This window comes from Notolepis coatsorum (genome assembly GCF_963971535.1).
Source record: "Notolepis coatsorum genome assembly, chromosome: 14".
Lineage (NCBI taxonomy): Eukaryota > Metazoa > Chordata > Actinopteri > Aulopiformes > Paralepididae > Notolepis > Notolepis coatsorum.
The window spans coordinates 13194994-13221942 of NC_140178.1; the positions used below are offsets into that span (position 1 = coordinate 13194994).

Here is a 26949-nt window from a genome sequence, read left to right on the forward strand (position 1 = left end):
AGGCTATTACCGGATATAGGCAGCTGGTGATTTCACAGGAACCACCCAATTTCACACCAGATGCTACAGATGTGCAGTAAATTGGAAGAGCACGGCATTCTGGGATGTTGACAGGGTTGATTGATGGTTTCAGGTTGTCGTCGTCCCCCCCCCCCCCCCTCCTGCTGTGGCACCCCTGAATTGTCCCGCTGCAACCCACAATCCTAAAAGAAACGTAAAATACTGTCAAACACAGTAAAATACTGCATGCTACTTTGTGACCCAGGCTCAAGGTCCAGGTCAGGGCGTGCAGGAAACAAGCAGAAGAAATCTGGCATATTATATTGAAGGAGAGATAGGTGATCTGATCCCACTGTATTGTTATTTTTACTCGAATTAGTGTATCTAATTATATTCTATTGTACTCTAATTTTATTTAGTTTATATTACATTTGATCTTATTCTACCTTTTATTTTATTCTACCGTAATTGTCTGTCCGTTAATGTCGCACCAAATACGACCAAATGAAATTCCTTGTATGTGTAAACTACTTGGCAATATTCTGATTCCGATTCTGGATCTGATTCTGATTTGGCCTGTGTGGATGTGAGATAAACATATCTAGTGGAGGGGAATACTGTCTTGGGAAAGACCCCGCTCTGTTCGGGCATTGCTTTAATTTCCATTGAATCCCAGGAGCAGGAGTTTAACGAACCAATTAATTGCCAAATCTGATTAAATCCCTGAAAGCCTTGAAATTATCTCAGTGTTAAGTGTTTCGGCTGCTCAAGGCACCCGTGAATATTATCCCCCCCCCCCCTCTGCTTAATTGTTACGGTAAGATCTCTGTTAGGAGCCAACAAGTCCCTGAATCGTGAAGTGCCACTATTCGCCCTCCTTGTCGACGGTCGGTCTCGTAATGAAACACATGTTACAGTTCAACGTTGGACCCCGAAGGCAGAGACGGACACGCTGAGTAAAAGTTAATCGAAACAATTATCCCAAAACAAACACAAAGCACAGTGGCGGGAAAAAGGGCTAGGCTGGATCTCAAAAAAGACGAGAGGTTCAGCGCTGTTGACTCTATACCGACGAGACGGAATTATCTGGCCCCGTAGTGGAGATCAAACCAGAGTTTTATTGTCTGTGGGATGAGATGAGTGAATGCAGGTGTGTCACCTCGTCAGTCACGCCACCTGTCACGCTGCGGGGGAGGAGCTAACAGAGAAGGGAGGGGGCACGCGGGGGATAGAACACAAAAACCACACACACACACACACTAAAAACACACACACACTAAAAACACACACACACTAAAAACACAAATAAACAAAACGACATTCATCCCAACACACTCTGGAAGACATCTCCCTCTAAACGAAAGGTCACAATGTTCTCGTCTCCGTCCACAGTCATGAGGAGCCGTCTCTATTTTCAGACGGCCGTGATTTAAAAAAAAAATAAACGCACACTCTTATCTCTGACACACATACACACAGATACAGGGTGGGTACTGTCTCTGTGGTCCTGTGGCCACTTGTACACAGCTCTGCCAGCACTATATCCTACCACACTCTAGATTAGCGCCAGATACAGGATCCGCCTGGACGTCGGGCCTTAGTGGATGTTGCAGACAGGCAGCAGACGGTCCAATCAGTAATCTCACAGGAGCCCCCCCCCCCCCCCCCCCTCCCCGGCCCTTCGAGGTCCGAACCTTGGATTATGAAGGTGACATTGGTCCAATAGGGGGACTATACGCACCCAGAGAAAGCAGGATGAGACTGGAAAAGCTGAGTGGAATAATCGTCTGAGCCGGGTGGAATCATATGGTACGGTATAGGATTTGCCCAACGCACGCGATTTTGTGTCCCAAATGTAATTAAACCCAACGGAACACCCGAGGGACACGAAATGACCTCCGCACAAAAATGGCCAAAGTTCTCAATGTGGTTCATCTCTATAGCAATAAATCTAAAAGTACAGTATAACATCCTCCATCCGCACGCAATCACCGCAACCAACGATCCACACAAAGCTTTTCGAACGTGTTTCGACTGGCGCCGGGGAATGGAGTTGATGATCACCGAGGCACTGAGCCACATTTACCCCTTAATGGCTCCCTTACTGGAGCCTCGCCGCCGTGATAAAGTCATTACAGAGGCATGCCACCGGGATTTGGAGGGGGGGGGGGGGGGGACTAGCCGGGGGCCTAATGGGGGGAGCCCTCAGTGTGGGCACCAGGCAGGCGGGCGACTGCGGGGAATGGATATGGTGTTGGAGGGACCACATAATGAACATTAAACCATAGAACTGTCTCCGGCAATGAGAGAGGCCACTTCTCTCTCTCTCTCTCTCTCTCTCTCTCTCTCTCTCTGTCCCTCTCTCTCTCTCTCGGTCCCTCTCCTCTCCTCTCCTCCCTGGGAATCTCTGGTTACCACATGGATATACCCACGTCGCGGTGATGACGGCCATGCGAGCGCGTGTCTGCGCAGCGTCAACACGGGGCTCTGTTTGTCCTCCGCGCGCATTGGATGTTCTGCCCTCGACCCCCGTGTTTACGCGGAAATAACAACATCTGTTTGAGATGAAGTATGCAAAAAAAAAAAGGGACAAAGCTTAAACAGTCTTGGCAACATGTTGAAAGATGAGGTCTCGGTCTACTCTCTCAAAGAGTGGAGGGGGGGGGGGGAGCGGGGGGGGGCACGTCGAGCGCCATATGCGACGTTCAATAATCTCATTTGACAAAGCCTGGAGCCCATGGCCCTTTGGAGTGCATTAAGGAAATGGTCTGTCTCACCCTGTGTGCCCACTAGACTTAACGGTTTAAAGACAGTGAGGGAGAGGGAGAGGGAGAGAGGGAGAGAGGGGGGGGGGGGGGAGATTTGTTGTTACTCGTAGCTCTGACACACGAGGCTCAGCAGCCTGCTGTTTCCACGACAACGTCTTCAGCTCCACTGGTGGAATGCAGGGTGAACACGGATCCTCCTGAGAAGGACTTAGTGGGGATGGATTCGTTCTCAAGTGGCATTCTTCTAACAAACGATATTTCCAGAAGGCGAATTCAAGTCAAAGTCACTGCCAAAATAAAATATATATATATATATATATTTTTTTTTTCATAACATTTCATTTCAAACCTTTATTTAAACTCGAAAAGCAACTGAGGTTCCCCTCATTTACAGTCACGTCGAGTGTACATACAGAAATAAGCAAAAAAAATTAAGGCATATAAAATCACACAGCATATAAAATCATAAGAATAAGAGAACAAGGCGAGGCAAAAAGTAAGGATAACAAATCAATTCAAACACGTACAACTTGATTGACGGCGTTCGGAGATCAAAGTTTTAAACCCTGCAACATATAGACGGTTTCAAGTTGACAAACGTAAACATTCCAAATGGCCCCGTGTTTTATTTCCTGTTGCCATGTCAGTGCATTAGCTGACAAGCTGAATACACTTGGGTCCAAACCGTTTCCCAGCCACGGAATTCCAATGAAACTGTCCAGAGGGCTAAGAACTCTGTGCATCTGCTTCATGTTCAGAAGGCGTTCGGACGCGGTTCTCCCATGTTTAGCTAATAATAACCCATAGTCAGAATATAAACGTCGGCAGTAGCAGAAAGGGACTTTGTGACATGCGTGTGAATATTACAGTTAATCCTCAAAGACAGTACAAAGTACTTCGAAGTATGTATTAACATACATTAAATGGTGGCGGCTAGATGGTGTAGTGGGCAAGGCGCTCGCCACCAATGCAGGAGACGCTAGGTTCGAGCCCAGCTCTCCGCATTGCTATCAGCTTGGCTGGTCGTTCATACTAACACAATTGGCAGTGTTAGGGGTGGGAAAGCTGATGGGTGGGGATCGGACGTTGTGGACAGCGACTCCTACAGGTCGGTTGGTGCACCTGCGCAGCAGAATCAGGAAGCGACGGGGGCGGTGTGTCCCTCCCACGCAGACCCCCGCCGCTGAGAGATCACGCTGTGCAGGTGAAAAGATGCGACGGCTGCTTCCTCGAGTACCGGAGGGGACACGTGATGTATGGCTTCGTCCACATTGCAGCGGGCTTGTGGGAGGCATGGCCTAACAGCGTTCGAGACAGGGGAGGGTAGAATTGGATGATACGAAATTGGGATGGGAGAAAAATAGAAAATGGGAGAAAAAGGTAGATAAAAAAAAAAAACATACATTAAATGGTTAGTGTTAGCTTTGCTACGCTACGCTACACTTTTGAGCTACTGTACTATCAACTCTGGGAGTGTGCTGTTGTTTTTGTGTAGCGTTAAGGCCTCTGCATGCTACAGCAACTGCGAAGCAACTGCAACACAACATCGACAACGCAACAGTGTTGCAGACCCTCTGCCTTTATGCTTCTGCAACATCGACGAGCAGCCTATGCAACATTGTACCCCGGATGTAGCTAGGCTCCCTAGATAGATGACACTTCCCTTCTCAACCAACCCATTGATAACAAGCAGAAAAAGAAGCATCATTTTGACTTCCGGTCGGGGGGTTTCAAAATAAAAGAGCGACGTCTAAAAGCACCGTAAATACGTTTATTTTGTACATTATCTAACGTTAACACGAACCTAAACTAATGTAAAGTTAGTTTAGGTTCGTGTTAACGTTAGATAATGTACAAAATAAACGTATTTCCTGTGCTTTTAGACGTCGCTCTTTTATTTTGAAACCCCCCGACCGGAAGTATTTGTGATGTATTCTGCTTGTGTAACTTCTGTGTTTGTTGGTGTCTGTAGATCGTTGGTGAACAACTAACTTTAGGTTAGTTTTTAACGTTAGCTAGCAGCAGGGATGGACGCCTTTGTGCAAATGCAGGCAGCTACAGGCACTCGAGGTCGAGGAAGAGCTGCTGAATTTAATCGGCAGGAGAGAGAGCTCGTCAAAGCCGGATATATCCCTGTGGCTGTGGTGTGGTTGTAGGCACGAAAATGCAGCTCGAACTACCTGTTATATTAAATTAATTGATTGCTGTTTAACTTGTCCGTGTCCAGTCCTTTCGATTAGCCCCACCGTTCATTGTAAACAATGATGCATGTAATTATATTAACGTTACTGTGTGTTGTTGTACTGTAGCTATGTTAATAAATTCTGAATGGCATTAACGTTAGTTGGGTATGATAGCATTGAATAGCATCAACGCTAGCTGGCTGGCTACAACAGATTATCACAAGCTGGCATCGTAAAATATCAACACCAGCCATGGGAACACTGTTTACTAAATTGTGGAGGCTTTTAATCGTCAAGGTAAGATGATTTGAAGGCGTATGCTATGGAAGTCCCCTGCGGCTCCACTTTGTTGAAATGTACATAACTAGGGCTATAGGATAACCACCGGTTAATTCGCGATTTTTTATTGGTTTGTCATGACAAACCAATTACATAATCCAACATATGTGTAAGAAACTAACATATTCCAGTTAACGGTATATATTTTTAATGATTCGTTACGGCGAAATCAATACTTCCATTTGTATAAATTACATTATCGAGGATGGTATTCCTCCCTGCGGGACCAATATTATTCTATGACAGCCCCGCCCCCATTCGCTAACCAACCAATCACTGCTACGCAACATCAACACAACGGTTGTTCAGATTAGATTTTGGGGAGAGGTACGCAACATCCTCACAACACACTCTACAACACCCTCTGCAACATGTTGCGTTGAAGTCGCGCTGATGTTGTGTTGCAGTTGCGTTGCAGTTCCTGTAGCATGTAGAGGCCTTTAGGAGGAAAGGTTATGCACAGAAATGGTGATAAACAGTTTAACTTTAATTCAGTTCTACATAGTAATAATAATAATAATACATTTTATTTATATAGCGCTTTTCAAGAACCCAAAGACCCAAAGTGTTGACCCAAAGCAGCTATTGCACTATTCACCCAGACTGTAACAGCTGTCAAAAAACACTCTCTCTACCTCTACCTCCAACTATAGTCTACACATATAACTCTGTATGATAGCATCTACAATAGTGCTGCATATACTGTATATATACATTTATATTTACCACATATATACTGTATATATCTGTCCAAATATACCTGCATATAATCCTTCTACATACCTACAGTACTTATACACCTGCATATAACCCCTCTTTAAAATAGCATGTACAATTGTACTGTATATACCTGCCATATATATATATGTATTTATATATATATATATTATATATATATATATATATATTATATATATATATATATATATATATATATATATATATATATATATATATATATATATATATATATATATATATATATATATATATATATATATATATATATATATTTATTTATTCTTACCATATATATAGCTATCCACATCTGTCTGTACATACCTGCATAATTTGTACATCTGTAGACTATATCTATATCTGTACATATCCCTTACCTACTCTTACTATAGTTACGCTGCTGGCCAGTATGACTTACTACCATAGTGTCTTTATACCTGTATCGCTGTATTAATACTACAACTCTACATACTGTACATCTGATTAGCACTATTACTCAGTAGTACTAATTTATATATTTTGTACCCAGTTTAATCACCTGTACATTGTATATTACTATTGCACTTTACTATTATATTTGCACTCTGGTAGATGCCAAACTTCTTTGCGTTGTACTGTACTTGTGCTGTATGATGATGACAATACAATTTGAATATAATCTAATCTCATCTCGTCTAATCTCATCTAATCCATTCAGTCAGTGCAGGGTAAACTGTCTCTCAATGTATTCATCCATGTCTACCTGGTCTATCTCAAGCTTTCAGGTGAGACTTATTCATGTTCAGGAATTCTTAACTGTCCAAGACCATAGGAATAACATATTAATCAATTAAGTTTTTAGAGTATACCTTACCATAAACACCTGTTTCGACATTTTACTTTGGGCTGACATTTTAGTTTGAAAGGTGCTATATAAATAAATTGTATTATAATAATAATAATTATTATTATTATATTATTATAAAATGCAACATTTCGTGAAATATGATTATTTGTTTTCTTGCACTATTTTAGTGCAGTGTGTGTGTGTGTGTGTGTGTGTGTGTGTGTGTGTGTGTGTGTGTGTGTGTGTGTGTGTGTGTGTAGGGCGGGGGATCACTGTTAAAGGTAAATACAGCTGAAATATCAAAATTCGAGGCAATGGGGGCGCTGCTGGATTTAAACAGATGCTTATGAAAATCATCGTATTGTTATTCTAAGAAGGGGGTAGGTAGCATGCTGGGAATTGTTTAGCTGTGCTTTGTGTTATGACAAGTTCTTCTCACACCCAGTGTCTTCTACGAGGTGGCTTAGATCCTACAGATGGTACACTGCTATACGATACACTTTTCCTCCCAAAGAATGAATAAAAACATCTGCCAGCAGCGCCAACAAAACCCTGTCCTCAGATTTGACAAAAGTGTTTCGCACAAATCATTCACTTTTACCATCTGCCTCGCGTCTTCAAACACGTCCAAACTCTTACCCTCGTCTCCTTTGAAGTCCTCGTCCTCGAAGCCCGTTGGTCTGAGACAATGCAGAGAGGGTGCCTGCTGGAATGGGGATTAGGACTGGGATTAGCCACGTCAACACACATGTGTCATCCCCAAAGTCTACAATCCAACTCAGATTAATGCTTGGCTTTCCTGCCAGATTAGGATTAGGGGTTTAAACCCAGAGGGTTTATTAACCCTTCAAAAAATGTTTTCCTTAAGTGTGCTAATCATTCCAGCCATGTCTTTTCACAGTTCAGAGGACATTACGACACACAAAATGGATGACGATATTTCCAACACATGGCTTTCAGTGATTTCATGGATTACAAGCGCATGTTTGTGTAATTCATTTTGTACGTGTCCATAATATTATGCCGTTCTCTGTCATTCATGAATGAAACGACGTAGGTTGTAAAGAGAGCAGTCTTTGACAGCCTGTTACAGTCATGGGTAAATCAAACGTTTCAGAGTTTCTAAACACATTATACATGTGAAAATAGTTGCTGACACGTGTGAAAAGACTGAACTATGTAGAACTGAATTAGAGTTAAACTGTTTATCGCCATTTTTGTGCATAACCTTTCCCCTAACACTAGGCACGCTGAGGAGGCAGTGCAAACTGCAATGGGATATGGGGCATCTCTCTCTCTTTACCTAATATTTTGATTCTATCCTGACATTTTTCAGTTGGAAGGGCAGTCTATATGCGTAACGATAAAAAAAAAAAAAAAAAAAAGTCAACACTGTTTGACGAACAATGTTACTGACCCTTAGCTGTCAGAGTTGTACACTTCCTGCTGACTTGTTGTTCACAATTTGTAAGTCTCTTTGGATAAAAGCGTCCGCTAAATGACTAAATGTATTAGCGCCATACTTATAGTTGAACCTAACCTAGTTTGCTAGTTAGTCAATTAGTCAAGCTTAAGCTTTCTAACCATTTAGCGATTGAATGGGAAAAATAAAATGGCTGAAAGGGAGCTGTCAATCAATGGTGATATGACCAATGCTCCCACAATCATGAGTAATGGTCTGAGCAGCCAGATGAGCTGTTTCGAGCTGGATTTTATGATAGTTATTAACGTTTTTAATCATTCATACTTGGCTGGGTCTGTCGTTCAACTAACTCAGAACATATTTTTATCTTTTTACCCCGACCTTAATGATGGATGGAAGCTGCACGACCAAGGACACGCAGGTCTACAAATAATACAATAAATACTGCTTGAATGCTACGTTACTTAATCACAGATAATTATGTTGCATCGATTACAACAGAGCAATGCTATGTTCTTAAAACTCCATTCATACGCGGTCTATACACAAAGTTTTGTTGAAGGCCAGAACTGATTTTAAATTATCTCTCCATTCTCTCCAAATTACAGCTCCAATTTGCTTTAACAGTCAACCGAACAAAACAGCCGACCGACCGACCGACCAACCAAATAAATAAATAAATGAATGAAATGTAACTGAAATGAAAATCATTAAGACGTTCCCTCTGCCAATCGAGCCAGTATGACGGCCGGCCAAGCCGGAAGCAACGCTGACAGCTGGATTCGATACCAGTGTATCTTGCGTTGGTGACGAGCGCCTTGTCCGCTGCGCCACCCAGCCACCCATAAAGTCACTGTTTTTAATTCAGTCTGTATATTATTCCATTACAAACATACAGCAGGTATTTTTTTTTACCCTGTTTTTCCATCATTCAAGGTCGAATTGACTAACAGGGATATATATGTTTTTGGAATTGGTCCAGTATTGAGCAACATCACTTCAGCTGGCAGCCACAAAAGGAACTGCTGTTTAACCCCTTGGGGGAATCGAAGTACATCCACTAAAAGTGCTTGTTTTTGCCACTGACAGGCTCAGATACATGTCTGAAGAGTCTATATAGTCTCGCTCTGTCCCTGTTAGTCATTTAGAAGAATAGAGCCGAGGTTTAAATAAAATAATAAAATAAACACATCTCTTAAGACCCCTTATTTTATTTTAAAAAAAAAATCTCTCTTTTAGGTAGTAAGAGAGTTTTATTTTAAACGTTGTGATATTGTAAGAAAGGGGGGGGGCTAGATAAGCTGCGCTTCCTTCTGCCTCTTCTCCAACTCATCCTCGGTTGTTTTTCTATGGAGGACATTGTTTATGTTTACATTTTGTCTTTACTGTGATTTGTATGTTTGTTGTGTTCGAGATGAATAAAGATCAAATCTCTCCGTCTCATTTCACCTGGCTGGTGCTTCGCCGGTGCTTGTGCGGTGCTTAAGCGGTGCTTAGGAGGTGCTTAGGCGGTGCTTAGGCGGTGCTTAGGCGGTGCTTAGGCGGTGCTTTGGCCAGTGCGGTGCTCACCTCCCCAGACCTGGTCCATACCTGGATTTTCGGAACCATAATTGTGCCGATGCGTCCCACCACCACCAGATTAGATCGCACGTCATCTTGCCTTTAATCCCTGCGGCGCAACTACCATGGATTTAGTCCAGTTTACTAACACAGAGGATCTTGGCTGAATCCTCCGTAACTCCATTACCAGCCAGACAGCCAGACAGTCGGAGCTGAGGGTATAGAGGACAATCGGATCGCGAGGAAAATGGCAGCACAAGCCAGCTGGCTTCACTTCTAACGTTGACAACTTTAGTATAAATAGGATCGCAATGTAGAATGTAACTCATATAACTCTGTATATAACTCTGCATGTACAATAATGCTGTATATACCGTATATATATATTTATTCTTACAGTGTATATATCTATATATATATTATCCACATCAGATTCTGTCTGTACATACCTGCATATAATCCTGTTTACATAGATACTATATCTATAGACCTACCTGTACATATCCCTAATCGTGTTATGCTGCTGGCCAGTATGACTTACTACCATAGTGTCTTTATACCTGTATCACTGTAATAATACTATGTGCAGTATAATGTATAACTATGTTTTTTTTTCACCTCAGAACCCTAGAAAAAACCAAGGCCTATCTCTCCCAGACCCAGTGCGACCTGGAGAGAGTGATCCACGCCTTCATAACAACTCGGCTGGATTACTGCAATGCTCTCTATACTGCCATTGATCAGGCATCACTCCCCCGCCAACAGCTCGTCCAGAATGCGGCTGCCTGACTCCTCACCAGCACTAAAAAAAACGTGAGCCCATCACCCCAGTCCTGGCCTCACTCCACTGGCTCCCCGTCCATCACCACATTGATTTTAAATAACTTTTAACTGTTTTTAAATCCCTAAATGGCCTAGCCCCACAGTACCTGACCGAGCTCCTGCATGTGTCTCCACACCCCATCCAGAGCCCTAAGGTCAGCCGACCAACTGCTGCTATATGTCCCCAGCCGGTCTAGGTCAAAACCAGAGGGGACAGAGCTTGTTCCATAGCCGCACCTAAACTGTGGAGCCCAGACCCTTGAGGTCTTTAAGTCCCGGCTTAAGACTCATCTATTCTCCCTGGCCTTTGACCAGAGCTGAGCCTGCCTCTTAGGTCGTTACTTTTAGTCCTTTTATGCCTTATTTTGTATTCTACTGCACTTTCCTTTCTTTTATTCTTTTTTTGTTTTTATTTCTATCTTCTATTTGCACTTTTTGCACTTTTATATTTAGTGTATGTATTGTATATGTATTTCTTCTTTGCTCTATGTTTGATCTGTGAAGCACTTTGGTACAGTCACAACTGTTGTAAATGTGCTATAACATCTTCTAACTAGACACCCTCAAGACCCCTACGCTCTGCATCTTCTAACTACACACCCTCAAGACCCCTACGCTCTGCATCTTCTAACTACACACCCTCAAGACCCCTACGTTCTGCATCTTCTAACTACACACCCTCAAGACCCCTACGCTCTGCATCTTCTAACTACACACTCTCAAGACCCCTACGCTCTACATCTTCTAACTACACACCCTCAAGACCTCTACGCTCTGCATCTTCTAACTACACCCCCTCAAGACCCCTACGCTCTGCATCTTCTAACTACACTCCCTCAAGACCCCTACGCTCTGCATCTTCTAACTATACACCATCAAGACCCCTACACTCTGCATCTTCTAACTACACCCCCTCAAGACCCCTACGCTCTACATCTTCTAACTACACCCCCTCAAGACCCCTACGCTCTGCATCTTCTAACTACACACCCTCAAGACCCCTACGCTCTGCATCTTCTAACTACACACCCTCAAGACCCCTACACTCTGCATCTTCTAACTACACCCCCTCAAGACCCCTACGCTCTGCATCTTCTGGGCGCCTCAGACCCACTCCTATCCAAGCTCCTGGGGGTCATCAAGGAGAAGCAGGCTATTCTTGGTCCTCGCTCCATGATGGTGGAACGAACTTCCCACCACAGACCAATTTTCCGCTGTCAACTAAAACCACACTTCTTCAATCAATATCTGAAATGAAGGGGGGGGGGGGGGGGGGAATAAAAGAAAAACACTGTCTTTTACTATCATGCACTTTGCTTCTAAATAATCTTCCTTGACTATATTGTATACCTACTATGCTAATATGTTTCTACTATATGCACTCAAGACTGTAGCACCCAAGTTTCAACACTGTTTTGACGAACATTGTTATACAACAGGTATAGTTACGACCACACATTGTGATTGGTCGAGAGCGTTCTAAACAGTGAGTATATTCATGATATACTCACGGTTAAATCACCATGAATATACCACTGTGCTGGCTTTAGAATGTTGTAGAATGTTTCAACTGCCATTCATCAAACGGAAACTGTATCAACATGACCTACTCATATTCATTCATGACATATCACGGCTTCTTGTGTATTATTGCTTAATTACTCAGCTGAAAGAGTTCTACCCTTCCTGCTGACCTGTTGTACAGAACTTACACTTTAGATAAAAGTGTCAGCTAAATTACTAAATGTAAATACAGATTTTATACCCAGTTTAATCACCTGTGCATTGTATATTACTATTGCACTTTACTGTTACATTTGCACTCTGGATGCCAAACTCCCTTTCGTTGTAACTGTACTTGGTAAATGGTGCATTTATATAGCGCTTTTATGAAGCGCTTCAGTTTTTGTTCCTCACATTTGACCCATTCACTCACACACAGAAGGCAGAGGCAGCCATGCAAGGTGCCAACCTGCTCATCGGGAGCAATAGGGGTTAAGTGTCTTGCTCAAGAGAAGTGGGAATCGAACCAGGAACATTCTGATTACCACTCTACCTCCTGAGCCACTGTTGTGCTGTGCACTTGTGATGTATGATGACAATACATTTTAATCTAATCTAATCTAAAAAACTGCCATGTGCTCTAAACCAGGCTACGAACGATCCACCTGACTGCACCCAAACTCCAAACTCCTCCTCTATTCTCTAAAGCAGACGACGTGTGGTTGTACGTACGATGCTCCGTCTTCGTTCCCTGGCCGTAAATCATCAGCTCCCGACTCCCGTTCCCCGGGAGGAGGGCTGCCATTATTCAGGGAAGCCGCCCGGTAGGTCTATATTCCTCCCTGCTTCTTCTCCAACCTTCAAACAACAGCAGCGCTGCCTCCTCACAACAGCCTGGAGGGATGACGGCTAACAACAACTCCCCAGTCGGGAGCCTAGCAATTACAGCGCGCGCTCCCCCCCCCCCCCCCTGTAATTGCGGAGGGGGGGCTGCCTCCTGACTCCTGAGTGACTGGGCTGCTGGCCTGACCTCGGGGTCGGGGAGACACACTGTATCGCCCCCAGGCAGCGCAGGTAAATGAGGGTGTTTTGCAGGGAGGGGAGTTAAATAAAGCTTGTTCAGTACAAGCTTACAGTCTCTATGTCAAATGTATGTCAGTATTCCAATGTACAGTGTCCCCCCCCCCTACCCAACCCCCCCCCACCTCTAATGTACAGCCCCACCCCACCTACCCAACCTCCCCCAATGCACAGTTTCTATGTCAAATGTATATACACTCTTCTTCTGGATTTTTTTAGTATCACAAACAGTACTGTATTTGAAAATCTGGTATGTCATAAATGTATAGATGTAGCAGTACTGTCTATCTGTATGTCATGTGTGTCATATGATGAATTGAAAATGGGGGACCCTGATGGAAACAAGACGAAAGTCTTTCTCAGGTCTGCATCCTCTTAACAATTGTATGTATTGAGCTGTACTGTACTGTACCCATTCTGCAATCTGTTAATAAACTTTTCAATCAATCAATCAATCAATCACCTGTTCCACCCGTGGAATATTTTCGCCTAAAATATATACCTAGGTAAATGGAATATTGCTCCACTTCTACAACAAGTCCATTTGCATATTCTTGGTATCTAGGGACATCTATGGACCTCAGGGAATGTATTCACAGTGTCAGAAATATTGTGTCTATTACTAGGCTTGCTTAAATTGTGATGAAACAAAGGAGAATATGAATTATGATTTTTCTTTGCATCTTTGACAGTGAATAACACCGTGATAATAATGACCAAACTTAAAAAACTGCCACTGATCTCGTTCAGTACCCTCTTGAGATCATGTGTAAAAATTAATAAAGGGAAAATGATTAAACCGAAGGTTCTGTAGATACATACTGAATTCTCCCATCCGGACCAATGCAATTTGAAATATTATTATAGAATATAGAATATGATGCTTATAAATGACCTTATTATAGCAAATTTTTATATATATACATATATTATCTTTCAAATGCCCGAGTTCAATTTGGATTTAGTATCACCAGGCATGCATAAGAACAGATAATGAAATCTACTGTAATCTACTGTACTTTAAAATTTTCCCCACAGTGCAACCGTTTTGAAACTAATTTCAGATCTAATTGTTCCTACATGTTAACAATAAGGAAGAGAAACTAACTGCGTTTAAAAATGTGTCAAAAACGTTACCTTTTGTGGCTTATTATCCCGATTAATAACAGTTATTGAAATAATTCATACAGAGCTCTGAACCTTGAACCCCATATAATCTTCCAGGAAGTGTAGTTCAAAAAAATGCCAACGCTGATCGACAGCTATGCACCCCCTCTACAAAATGGCCGCAAAAAGACTACAATTCCCACGGTCCAACATTTCCAAAATGGTCGCCCTCGCGACTAGACTTCATAAAATCGAAAAGTTAAATCTATCTAAAGGCACTTTTAACCTATTGCTAAACTAACGTATTGATGATAATATACATTCTACATGCTTTTGTGACATGTTAGTGATGTTAATACTTGAAAACGTTTGATATTAAAATCGCAAAATGTATGCAACACTCTGAAAAATATTGATTTATGACCAGATGCCATCCGGTCCCGTCGGGGTGGAACAGGTTAGAGCGAGGTGATTCATTATGATTTCTCACTTGAACTGCGCTAATTGCTCTGGTGTCGGTGCTACATGTATGCAACTCTATACAGTCTAAAAAAATAAGAACCAAAAATGACTAATTACCTTTTTAACGAGACATTTGAATGGGTCAGGGTTTATCACAATATGTAATTGTTCTAAAATTGTTACCTCTGTTTTTCGGTAATTATTTTCAATTATTTAAAATGTTTGTGTTTAAAAAATGTGCTCTTAATTCTTCTGATCGTCTGTTGCTTCTGTATTTATTAACGCACTTATGACACATCTCGATGACACTGTAAATGAGTTGAACTACTCAGTGTATTTATTAGGGCTAACCTCGACTAGTCGAATAGTCGACTAATCGATCGAAAGGAGCCATAGTCGACTGCCAACATCTTAGTCTAATGTAAAAATGTAAAAATTTAAAGATTAGAATTTTTATAAATAAAAAAAAAATGTATAATCATTCTTTCCAAAAGCAAAGAGGTGCACATACCACCGAGGCTAACTGCCTAAGAAAACGGGCACAGAGGCACTGAAAGAGGATTTCACACACTAGACAAATATCAAGATGTATCCATCAGTGGACCAATTGCATGCTTTCGCAGAGGACAAGAAGCCTTCAGTCGACTCCTTCAGACATTAAGCCCCCCCCCCACAGCCCAAATGGAATGACCCCCCCCCCCCAAACATTTTAAGAAAAATGTATTTAAAAAATGTCTGCAAATTTCGGCCAATCAAAGTCGACTATACAAATCCTTAGTCGAAGACAGGCCTAGTATCAAATATAAATAAAGAATGAATGAAAGAATGTACAAAACAAGGCCCCTCCCACAGTAGACATCAGAGCATAACAGCGCCGGGCGTCTGTTTATGTACGACAATCCGCTTTCAATTTTAGGACGTGACCTCTCGGAGGACGGGAGGCGACGTCAGCAGGAATGACAGGCCTCATTAACAGCCACACAAACACGCTGAGCAGTAACTACTGGTTGGAAACCTGCATCACGTTGTTACTGCTGAGTGTCAGGTGTCACCCAGGGGCTTTAGAGGAATGCCAGCGCGCTCATATAATAATCCGTCACTTCTCTAGAGATGGGAAACCTGACACTTCCTGCTGTTGTGCACGTTTCGCCGGTGTGCTGACAACAAACCCAGTGCCCAGTGGTGGCAACAGGACTATACTGCTGCCGAGATAAGACAAGATAAGATATTCCTTTATTGAGCCCCTTGGGGGTTGTGTATTCTTAAAACATATAAAACGGTAAGAACTAATGTAGAAGCTAGATGTGTTTCAATTTTGGGAGTTAAATTGTGAAATAGTCTTAGTGACGGGTTGAAGTTGTGTACCTCTCTCAGGGGAGATTTAAAAAGGCCCTGAAGGATAAAATAATTCAGGAGTACAGTTTTGAGTAAACATCAAACTTTTTTTTTCTTTTTTTTTACACAAAATAAAATGGAAACAAAAAATTATATCTTGCAGCATATTTTAAGTTTTTCTTTCTTATATTAAAGTATATTTAGTTTTTAAGAATTGTAAAGGATAGGCAAAAATAAGCATGTGCTTCAGCCTATTCCTTTTTTCGGTCATTGAGTTTGGATTTTGTGTGTGAGCTTACTTTGAATATGTACATTTGTGATTTTTTTCTTTTTTCTTTTCCTTTTGAAAGTCCACACATGTGTGTTTTTGATTTATCTGTAAACAAAGACCGAAAATAAACTATTCATCAAACATTCGGGGCATCATAGCAGCGTGGGGGAGTGGGGGGGTACAAGTATGGGCAGGGTAATAGTAGAAAGACATAAATATAGACAATAGAATGAGATCTGAATATATGAGAACAATAAAATGCTATGTGATGGGTACCGAATCCGGTACTTGTAAAGGTATCGACCGAATCACGTCGTTACTACCGAGTACAGATTCACGTGAGATCCACCAAAAGAATTTTACTTGATTCGACAACAAAGCAGTCGGGCCAATGGCGAGCCGAAAACGGTCGCAAAGTGTGCATGGTTACACTTTACAAAGCTAGATGCAGACAACGGTCGCTGCAATATTATATATATATTAATTAAGACATTTTTAGAGACTAAAGTACAGAAAAAAGGTACCGTTGAGTACCGGTATCGATTCACACACAGGTACCGGTACCAGTACCAGTATCGGTTAAAATGTGAACGGTACCCAACCCTAGCTATAACCTATACTGTGACTAATAGTGCTCAGGCTCGCTGGTTTAACCCTTTCACTGCTGCACTACCAAACGGTTAACCCTTTCACTGCGACAATACACAGAAGGTTAACCCTTTCACTGCCACACAACAGCAGGTTAACCCTTTCATGGTAACCGTCGGTAGTGTGATAGTAAAGGGTTAACCTTCTGTAGTGTGGCAGTGAAAGGTGGTGACTCAGCCTCTGCAGCACACCAGGGAACCAAATGATATGATTCACCTCTGCCTCAAATAGGTGAAGTTTCCCTATGTGGAAAAAGTAGTCCAATTAAACCATCTCCTGGGGGAACAGTGCTAACCACTGCCTCACAGCAAGAAGGTCCTGGGTTCCATCCCCAGCAGAGGTTAGCACTGTTGCCTCACTGCAAGAAGGTCCTGGGTTCAAACCCCAGCAGTGGTTAGCACTGTTGCCTCACAGCAAGAAGGTCCTGGGTTCAAACCCCAGCAGTAGTTAGCACTATTGCCTCACTGCAAGAAGGTCCTGGGTTCAAATCCCAGCAGTGGTTAGCACTGTTGCCTCACAGCAAGAAGGTCCTGGGTTCAAACCCCAACAGTGGTTAGCACTATTGCCTCACAGCAAGAAGGTCCTGGGTTCAAACCCCAGCAGTGGTTAGCACTATTGCCTCACAGCAAGAAGGTCCTGGGTTCAAACCCCAGCAGTGGTTAGCACTATTGCCTCACAGCAAGAAGGTCCTGGGTTCAAACCCCAGCAGTGGTTAGCACTATTGCCTCACAGCAAGAAGGTCCTGGGTTCAAACTCCAGCAGTGGTTAGCACCGGTGCCTCACAGCAAGAAGGTCCTGGGTTCCATCCCCAGCAGTGGTTAGCACCGGTGCCTCACAGCAAGAAGGTCCTGGGTTCCATCCCCAGAAGTGGTTAGCACTATTGCCTCACAGCAAGAAGGTCCTGGGTTCAAATCCCAGCAGTGGTTAGCACCAGTGCCTCACTGCAAGAAGGTCCTGGGTTCAAATTCCAGCAGTGGTTAGCACCAGTGCCTCACTGCAAGAAGGTCCTGGGTTCAAATCCCAGCAGTGGTTAGCACTATTGCCTCACTGCAAGAAGGTCCTGGGTTCAAATCCCAGCAGTGGTTAGCACTATTGCCTCACTGCAAGAAGGTCCTGGGTTCAAATCCCAGCAGTGGTTAGCACTATTGCCTCACAGCAAGAAGGTCCTGGGTTCAAACCCCAGCAGTGGTTAGCACTATTGCCTCACAGCAAGAAGGTCCTGGGTTCAAATCCCAGCAGTGGTTAGCACTATTGCCTCACTGCAAGAAGGTCCTGGGTTCAAACCCCAGCAGGAGGCCTTTCTGTGTGGCGTTTGCATGGTCTCTCTCCGTGTTTGCATGGGTTTCCTCCAGGTACTCTGGTTTCCTCCCACACCAAAAGACATGCATGCTAGGTCCATTACCCTTCAACCAAGGTACTGGCATTACAACTGATCCATGGGCACCACTGTATGTGTGGCTGCCCACTGCTCCTAGATAGTCAGGATGGGTCAAATGCAGAGGACAGGTTTCCCCAAGGGGATTAATAAAGGTTCAACTTAAACTTTAACTTAACTTAAGCGACAAGGAAACAAAAAGGGAATGCATTCTGGTTTTTGGTAAAACATATTTATTCCTTGCTTCAAAGAAATAACATGACTGCTTCATATATTCTATACTCCCGAGTCGAACCTGCTTCATTTTTCGTTTTGTGAAACAACACATACAACAAAATAGTGTTTTCTACTTGAACAGGCTTTGCGATACAACATCATTGCATGGACTTGTGTTAAAAACATTGATATTTGTAAAGGGCTGAATAAAACTCAACCGTACATGGATATTAAACCAACAAAAGGCCTGGACTGTCCGACTGAAATTCCCTTTAACCCTTTCACTATCACACTACAGAAGGTTAACCCTTTCACTACCACACACTACAGAGGTTAACCAGTGAAAGGTTTAACCCTTTGGTAGTGTGGTAGTGAAAGGGTTAACCACCTCTGAGAAACGGACATACTGCAGGTCTAGATACATTTGGTGTTCCAACGGACCAACGGCTGCCCTGTCGGCTGACGTTTTTATGACGATTCCAATATTTCACACTATGGCAGGCAAACTGGACACGTGACAGACAGACCGTGTGAGACATGTTTATGAATATGGTCATCGTATCCCTTTAAAACCGTATGGTAATAATCATGTCCTAAAAGAAACTTTTTGGGGGTAGAAAAAGGTACATGAACAAGCTGTTAATGAACAATGACCAGGCCTTTACGTCGACTGGTGTGGGGTTGTTAAAGGAACACGCCAACATTTTGGGAAATTAGCTTACCGTCAGTGCCGGTTAGGCTAGGCATTGTCCAACTAACACCTCTCCCGAAGGCTAACCGGCACTGTCCGCTTCCATTCATTGTGCTAAGCTAGGCTAACGTGCAGCCAGATACAGTAGCTTTCTCCTGAACGCACAGAGAGGAAACTGGTATCTATCTTCTTGTCTCTCTCTGGAGAAGACGATAAGCTAATTTCCCGAAATGTTGGCGTGTTCCTTTAAGTTGTGACGCATCGACCGCCGATTAGACCGTTATTCCGGGGGCCAAGCTTCCTGCGTTTGGCTGAGGCTCTGGTCTTTTCAACACGCCTCAGTGTCCCTTGTTGTTTTAATATATCTGAGTCATAAGAAAACTGTTTGGGGGGTATGTGCTCGTAGTATCTCCCACTGTCTCTAAAGCATAGCGGTTGGCCCCCGGACATGAATAATACGCCTGGCGTGGCGTCAGACTTAAACAACCGAATTAGTAGTAGCAGCTTTTTTGGAAAACGTTTCAAGTCCATAAGAAGCATCATCGTCACCACAAGTCCCTCGTCTGAATGACAACCAGCATTCAGTGACAAAGGAGAGAAGGTGACAAACAGCAATCAGGTAAGAGAAATCTTTGCGGTGACACTTTTTTTTTATCACCGTATATCATTACACCGGAGTAGTAGCCGCGAGGTTCCACCGTAAAAACGAACCGCCGTTAATCCCTCGATCGGACCGCCCCTCATTTTATTGCCGCGCTCCGGAGAGAACAGGGCCAAGCGCCATCGCTCAGATCTAATTGACGTGATGAGGAGCTATTACCGTATTGATCCACCTGGCAAGTGGCACAGCACAGGGCTCAGCGGAGGGGCCCCCTTATCGACCTGGCTAAGTGCGCCAGTGGACCTCGGGGGGTCAGGCAAATGTTAAGGGGACATTACACCAGTTGGCTTGTAAAGTCGGGGTCCCTTTATGTGTGTGTGAGAGGACGAGGCAAAGGCATCGGAAAGAGATCGATGCTCGACGTTGGAAGTCGTACGTTCCGGTGGAGAGGCAAGTGGCCCGGCTCGCGATGGGCTACCCGTAAACAGAACATGATGCGTTAAAAAAAATAAACAACGTTTCTGCTTTGTATTCTTTGAACTGCTGAGGATGGACGCGGGTGGACATGTGAAATGTATATGAAATGCCTGGGAATGAGGAATAAAGGTGTTGTAAGTGTTTTTTTTTTGTTAAAATAAGTGGTATAGGTGAATAATAGCTCTACACTCCGACGGCCATCACTGATAATAGTGTCTGGTCAGTAACGTGGGTCTCCCAGTCCCTCCTGCTCTGCAGTAAACAACACAAAATAAATCTTCTGGCATGCAGTTCCCACTTTATCCAATCAGGAGAGAGAACTCCACACTGCAAAGATGATCTCGTAAAAATAATAAATAAAAAAACGCATTCTTCTTCTGTAACAACACTAGTTGTGTAATTGAAACAAGTAAAATAATTCTATCAGTGCAGTAAGCACATTTGGCTTGGCAAGATTTCTTGAAATAAGTAAAACAAAATTAAAAAAAAATCTAGGGTTCTCTCTCCTGATTGGATAAAGTGGGAAGGAATACCAGAACATGTATTTTGTGTTTACTGCAGAGTGGACGGACTGAGAGACCCATGTTACTGACCAGACACTGTATATCAGCGATGGCTGTTGGAATGTAGAACTATTTAACACTTATTTTAACAGAAAAAAATACTACTCACAGCTGCTTTAAAGCTGGAATGCAGAAAATGTGCGGACGGATGGTGAATGAACATGGCTAGGCAGCTTAGTGAGTTAATATCATAGAAATAAATTATCATAAAATAGTATTTTTTTTTAACTTTGTACACACACACACACACACACCATTATACTGTACACACACACACTGTAGAACAATATCTCCAAAAATATTAAAATTACAAACAAAAAGTTACACATCCAGCCAGCGTCGTGACAGTCTCTCTCAGTCCCAGCCAAAGTCGTGTCCCGTCATCTGGTAGAACTTGCTGTTGAAGGGCCGGTAGAAGTCCCTGAGCCGCTGCACCACCTGCGGGTCAATGTTGGGGTGGGTCCTGCCCTTGGTCTTGCCCAGGCAGTGGGGCTTGCTGTTCCCCCCCTCGGGCCTCTTCAGGCACGGGAAGCCCTTCGCCGGGTTGAAGTGGAAGTGCTTGTCCGTGACCACCCTGCGGATCCCCAGGAAGTCCTGGACGCGCGCCATCTCCCCCGCCGGGTCGCTGATCAGCCGCTCGCCGCTCACGAACAGCAGCTGCTCCAGCGGGAAGTAGCGCAGCCAGCGCTCCAGGTGCTTGGCGTACATGCCGATCTGCACGGCGCTCCACGCCGTGTCGATGAGGCCCGCCGACGCGTTCTTGAAGGTGAGGCTCTCGAAGGACGGGATGTCGGGCTTCTTGGAGCGCGTCTGGGTGTAGTCGGAGATGGCCCGGGTGACGGGGTCGCGCACCACCACGATCAGCTTGGTGTCCCGGGACATGGTGTAGATGCGGCCGGGCACCTCCTTGGTGACGTAGTAGCTGGGCGTCTTCTCCATGGTCACCTGGCCCTCCTGCGACTTGGGCATCAGGTCCCTGTGTGAGGAGACGGAGACGAGAGAGGGGCGGAGTTAGCGTGGAACGGTAAAGGGTAGGGGTGGGGGGGGAAATCGATACGTAGTAGTATCGTGATACTTTGCGTGGCGATACTGTATCGATACAGGGACGCCAAGTATCGATGTTTTATTATTCATAAAATAATTTTTTTTTTTTTTTTTTTTTGTATAAGGAAGTTGCATTGTTCATTTCAATACCTGTAATAGTACAGTAGTCCACACACACATGTGCATTCAGTTAAGTTGGAATATGACTGTAATACAAACAGTTCAGTTTGTCAGGTACATGCAACACAGATTACAGTGTTGACATCTGTCTGCTTGAGAAAATACCATGTTCTGCAATAAAAATTATTGAAGTGAGATGAACAGACTGAACTTAATTTTATTTGATAAAACATGTTGACAAAGTTTTACTTTGCAGTTAAAAAAAGGTAATAAATCAAATTTGATAAAAATAAAAAAATAAAAAATAAATCTCGCAATACTCAGCGTATCGCGATATATTTAGTATCGCGATACTATCGTATCGTGACGCAAGTATCACGATAGTATCGTATCGTGAGGTCTCTGGCGATTCCCACCCCTAGTAAAGAGACAGCGTTTATACAGTATGAGGAGGAGCGGTTGTGTGTTCTCTGTGATCTGGGAGTGGTGGAGGATGAATTTCCTTTTGTTTTTCACTGCCCCCGCTGTACACCGATTTGAGGAGGGTTTTATTTGAGAAGATTCTATTTGTAAATCCGGATTTGTTTTGGCAGTCTGAGAGTTGTATGTTGACTCGCTGAGTTGGCTTTTTGTGGAGGAGATGTTCAGTTTTGCAGGATTTTTTGGAGAAAGAATGGCACTTGAGACAAAACACATTATATCCTATATAATTGTAGATATGCATTGCATTCCTCTCGTTTCTTTTGTTTACATACATTGTTTACAGCTTGTTATATTATGTTTTATTTTGTTTTCTTTTTTTTGTGGCCATCTTGGTCTATATGTACTTATTGTCAAGTATATTATATACTTATTGTTTATGTGTCTTGTAAGCCCATACATCTGTATGTAAGATACAAACATTTAAAAACATCATTGCAATCTGGTTAGAAGTGGTGGAGAGAATAAAGGCTAGCATATGAGTTGTAATTCCTGGTTAAAAACGAATGAAAATGGATGGATTATCCAAGGGGGGGTCCTGGGGTGGGGGAAGAAGAGCGAGTAAGAGCATATGTATGTATTGTATTGCAAGTATTAGGTATATATCTCGTAAACTACATTTATATTGAATCAAATAGAATGTATAATCCTGTGACTTACTGTGGATATTTACTGTTAATGCTTGTGTATCTAATTGTATGTCATGTTAAAAAAAAAAAAAAAAAAAACATCAATCAATATATAGCAGCTTGTATCCAAAGCGCTTTACAACTCTCTGCCTCACATTCACCCGTTCACTCACGCGTTCAAACGCCGACGGCGGCGGTGCCGACCTGCTCATCGGGAGACGTTAGGGGGTTAAGTGTCTCGCTCGAGGACACCTCGGCACGCCGCCCCCGGGAGGAGCCGGAATTAAACCTTAGTTTCGATTACCAGACGACTGCTCTACCTCCCGAGCCACTGTCGCAGAAACACACACTGTGTAGTAGGCCAATGGGGGGGGGATGAGTATCCCTGGCAAAATGAGCATGAGTTTAAACTTGAATTCACTATTATTTAATTGGTAGTTAATATGGTACGCTTCACTCTGACTGCTGCTCTCTGCCCACAGATTAGACAGAGGAATGCTAGATTAAATCATATCTATAGCAACAAAAACCTTCTCAGATTGGGCTCCCTGGGGGGGGTCTGAGTTCAAACCTATATTTGGGGATCCTTGACCTGGATAAAAGTGTGGGAACCCCTTAGCGTTAGGCTAGAGATGAACGTCAAGACAACAACAGAGGGGCAGTCATGGTATGTGCATTCCACTGTTCTATATATTCCCATCAGTCGGTCCCTCTTATAGAACGTGCCATCACGGTGAGATTAGGGCAGCTTTGACACACGGCGGACCGACAGACAGACAGCCAGGCACGAATCACTTGTCGTCAACAACAAACAAGACGGCGATCACGGCCTAAAAAGCACGCAGGTATTGTTTACAGGGATATAGAGTCGAAGTCGCGTTGACATCATCTGGCATCGCGTGTGTCAACACAATAATACTGTAAACAGTTCAAGACACGCTCTACAGTCAGGCCCTAGAGGAGGGGATCTCCTTCCCATGCAGCTTCCTCTGATCCACCTTAAACCCTATACCCACAATCCTCCCATTGAAAGTAGCCCCCGCCTCGATGACATCACACAAAGGAAGGGTTTTACTCTGATTACTCTTGTATTATGGATCTTCTCAACGCCGCGCCGAGTCTGACAGCGACGACTCCGCCTCCTCGCCGCCGACTGACATCAGTCAGTTTGGGGCACTCGTTGTCAGATATATAGCGCCGTCGTCACCTCACATTCCTGGGAGGAGAGTTCAGAGCCGAGGAGGAGCTGTCTGTGTCCCCCCGCGTGTCCATGATGCCGCGGCTCGCTGACCCGCCATGGATCTTCTCTAGATCATAATATAGCCTGTTAACTGCAGCCCTGACTGGCTAATGGCTAAAGTGAGTCAAGGGGGATTAGGACTAAGCCAAACACACTGGAACATTATAGAGGCTGACTGGCTGGGCTGGCTGGTTGGTTGGTGTGTGTGTTGGGGGGGGGGGGGGGGTTGGAGAGAGAGGTAGGGTGAGGGATGGATACAGAGAGAGAGGGCCAAGGCCGATGGAGAGAGAGAAAGAGAGGGAAGGGGGATGGAGAGAGAGAGAGACAGAGAGAGATGGAAGGGGGATGGAGAGAGAGAGACAGAGAGAGAGGGAAGGGGGATGGAGAGAGAGAGAGAGGGACAGGGGATAGAGAGAGAGGGAAGGGGGATGGAGAGAGAGACAGAGAGAGAGGGAAGGGGATGGAGAGAGAGAAAGAGAGAGAGGGACAGGGGATAGAGAGAGAGGGAAGGGGGATGGAGAGAGAGAGAGGGGAGGGGAATGGAGAGAGAGAAAGAGAGAGAGGGACAGGGGATAGAGAGAGAGGGAAGGGGGGTGGAGAGAGATAGACAGAGAGAGGGGAGGGGGATGGAGAGAGAGAAGGAGAGAGGGACAGGGGATAGAGAGAGAGGGGAGGAGGATGGAGAGAGAGAGACAGAGAGAGAGGGAAGGGGGATGGAGAGAGAGAAGGAGATAGAGGGACAGGGGATAGCGAGAGATAGAGAGGGCAGAGATGGAGAGAGAGAGAGGGGGAGAGAGAGATGGTAGGGGTGGAAAGCGAGAGGGTAGGGGTGGAGAGGGAGAGAGAGAGGGCAGAGATGGAGAGAGAGAGAGGGGGAGAGAGAGAGGGCAGGGGTGGAGAGAGAGAGGGCAGAGGTGGAGAGGGATAGCGAGAGGGCAGGGGTGGAGAGAGCAAGGGAGAGAGGAAGGGCAGGGGTGGAGAGAGAGAGAGGGAGAGAGAGGGAAGTGGTGGAGAGGGAGAGGGCAGGGGTGGAGAGAGAGAGGGGTGGGGTGGAGAGAGAGAGGGCAGGGGTGGAGAGAGAGAGGGAGAGAGAGAGAGGGGTGGGGTGGAGAGAGAGGGAGAGAGAGAGAACAGTGATGGAGATTGAAGGAGGACATGACAGGACTAGTGTAGAATGTCTACAGCAAGTTGTTTACCCACAAGGAAGGAACTATTTAGTCAAATTATAGCTCTTTCAATACATCTGGCCAGATAAACCCATACATACTTTTAAATACTGTAAGAACATATAATTCAGAAATGTTTGCTCTTCGGTTACTGAAAATTAATACTACATGCGGCCAGATGTAAACGCAGAACTTGACGTTATGCCGGACGCATGGAGGATCGATCCCCGGCGTACCGTTCTTCACACTCAAACGGCATCGTGATCCGCGGGTTTTGAAGTATTTGCCAACGTTCCTTCGCTGTGCGAGGTAATAGTTGATGTGAATGGAAACAGCGTGGGGGAGGAGAGAGGAGAGAGAACCATATCATTAGAGTGACAACAAACACAATTTCCATCCCATCTGTCGGTTCAGGTAGAAGCAGGCAGCCGTGGCACAACCAAGTACCTCCCATCTAACTATAAAGGTATCTCTGCGCCTCTGTGTGCGTGTGCATCTGTGTGCGTGTGCATCTGTGTGCGTGTCTATCCCCCCTCGCATATATCGAGAACCGCTCATCCGACCGGCTTCACGCATGGCAGGTGTACGCCTGAGGCGACGTTGAATCTGGTGCACTTAGGCCAGATGGTGGCGCCGTTCATCCTGATCGGCTTCATGCTTCGTGAGTCATACCACAGGACGTCTCTATAGGTCTGCAAGCGGTCATACCACAGGTCTCTATAGGTCTGCAAGCGGTCATACCACAGGACGTCTCTATAGGTCTGCAAGCGGTCATACCACAGGTCTATAGGTCTGCAAGCGGTCATACCACAGGTCTATAGGTCTGCAAGCGGTCACACCACAGGTCTCTATAGGTCTGCAAGCGGTCATACCACAGATATCTATAGGTCTGCAAGCGGTCATACCACAGGTCTCTATAGGTCTGCAAGCGGTCCTACCACAGGTCTCTATAGGTCTGCAAGCGGTCCTACCACAGGTCTCTATAGGTCTGCAAGCGGCCATGCCACAGGTCTCTATAGGTCTGCAAGCAGCCATACCTCAGGTCTCTATAGGTCTGCAAGCAGCCATACCTCAGGTCTCTATAGGTCTGCAAGCGGTCATACCACAGGTCTCTATAGGTCTGCAAGCAGTCATACCACAGGTCTCCACAACGCTGCAAGCGGCCATACCACAGGTCTCCACAACGCTGCAAGCGGCCATACCACAGGTCTCCACAACGCTGCAAGCGGCACTGTTGGGGGGCCAAGCAATAGTCCACCAGCTCTGAACGGGTAACCCCCCC

General features: G+C 44.4%; 1 protein-coding gene across 1 annotated transcript in view; it reads right to left on the minus strand.

The window, feature by feature from the left end:
* Positions 1-21009: 21009 nt before the first annotated feature.
* hs3st3b1a (heparan sulfate (glucosamine) 3-O-sulfotransferase 3B1a) overlaps positions 21010-26949 on the minus strand; it is a gene marked incomplete at its 5' end in the record, with an annotated part of 13532 nt that continues 7592 nt past the window's right edge. The window contains one exon of the mRNA XM_084328495.1: positions 21010-21964. Coding sequence (XP_084184621.1) covers positions 21343-21964 — 622 coding nt within the window. The 3' untranslated portion in view covers positions 21010-21342. The remainder of the gene's footprint in view (positions 21965-26949) is intronic.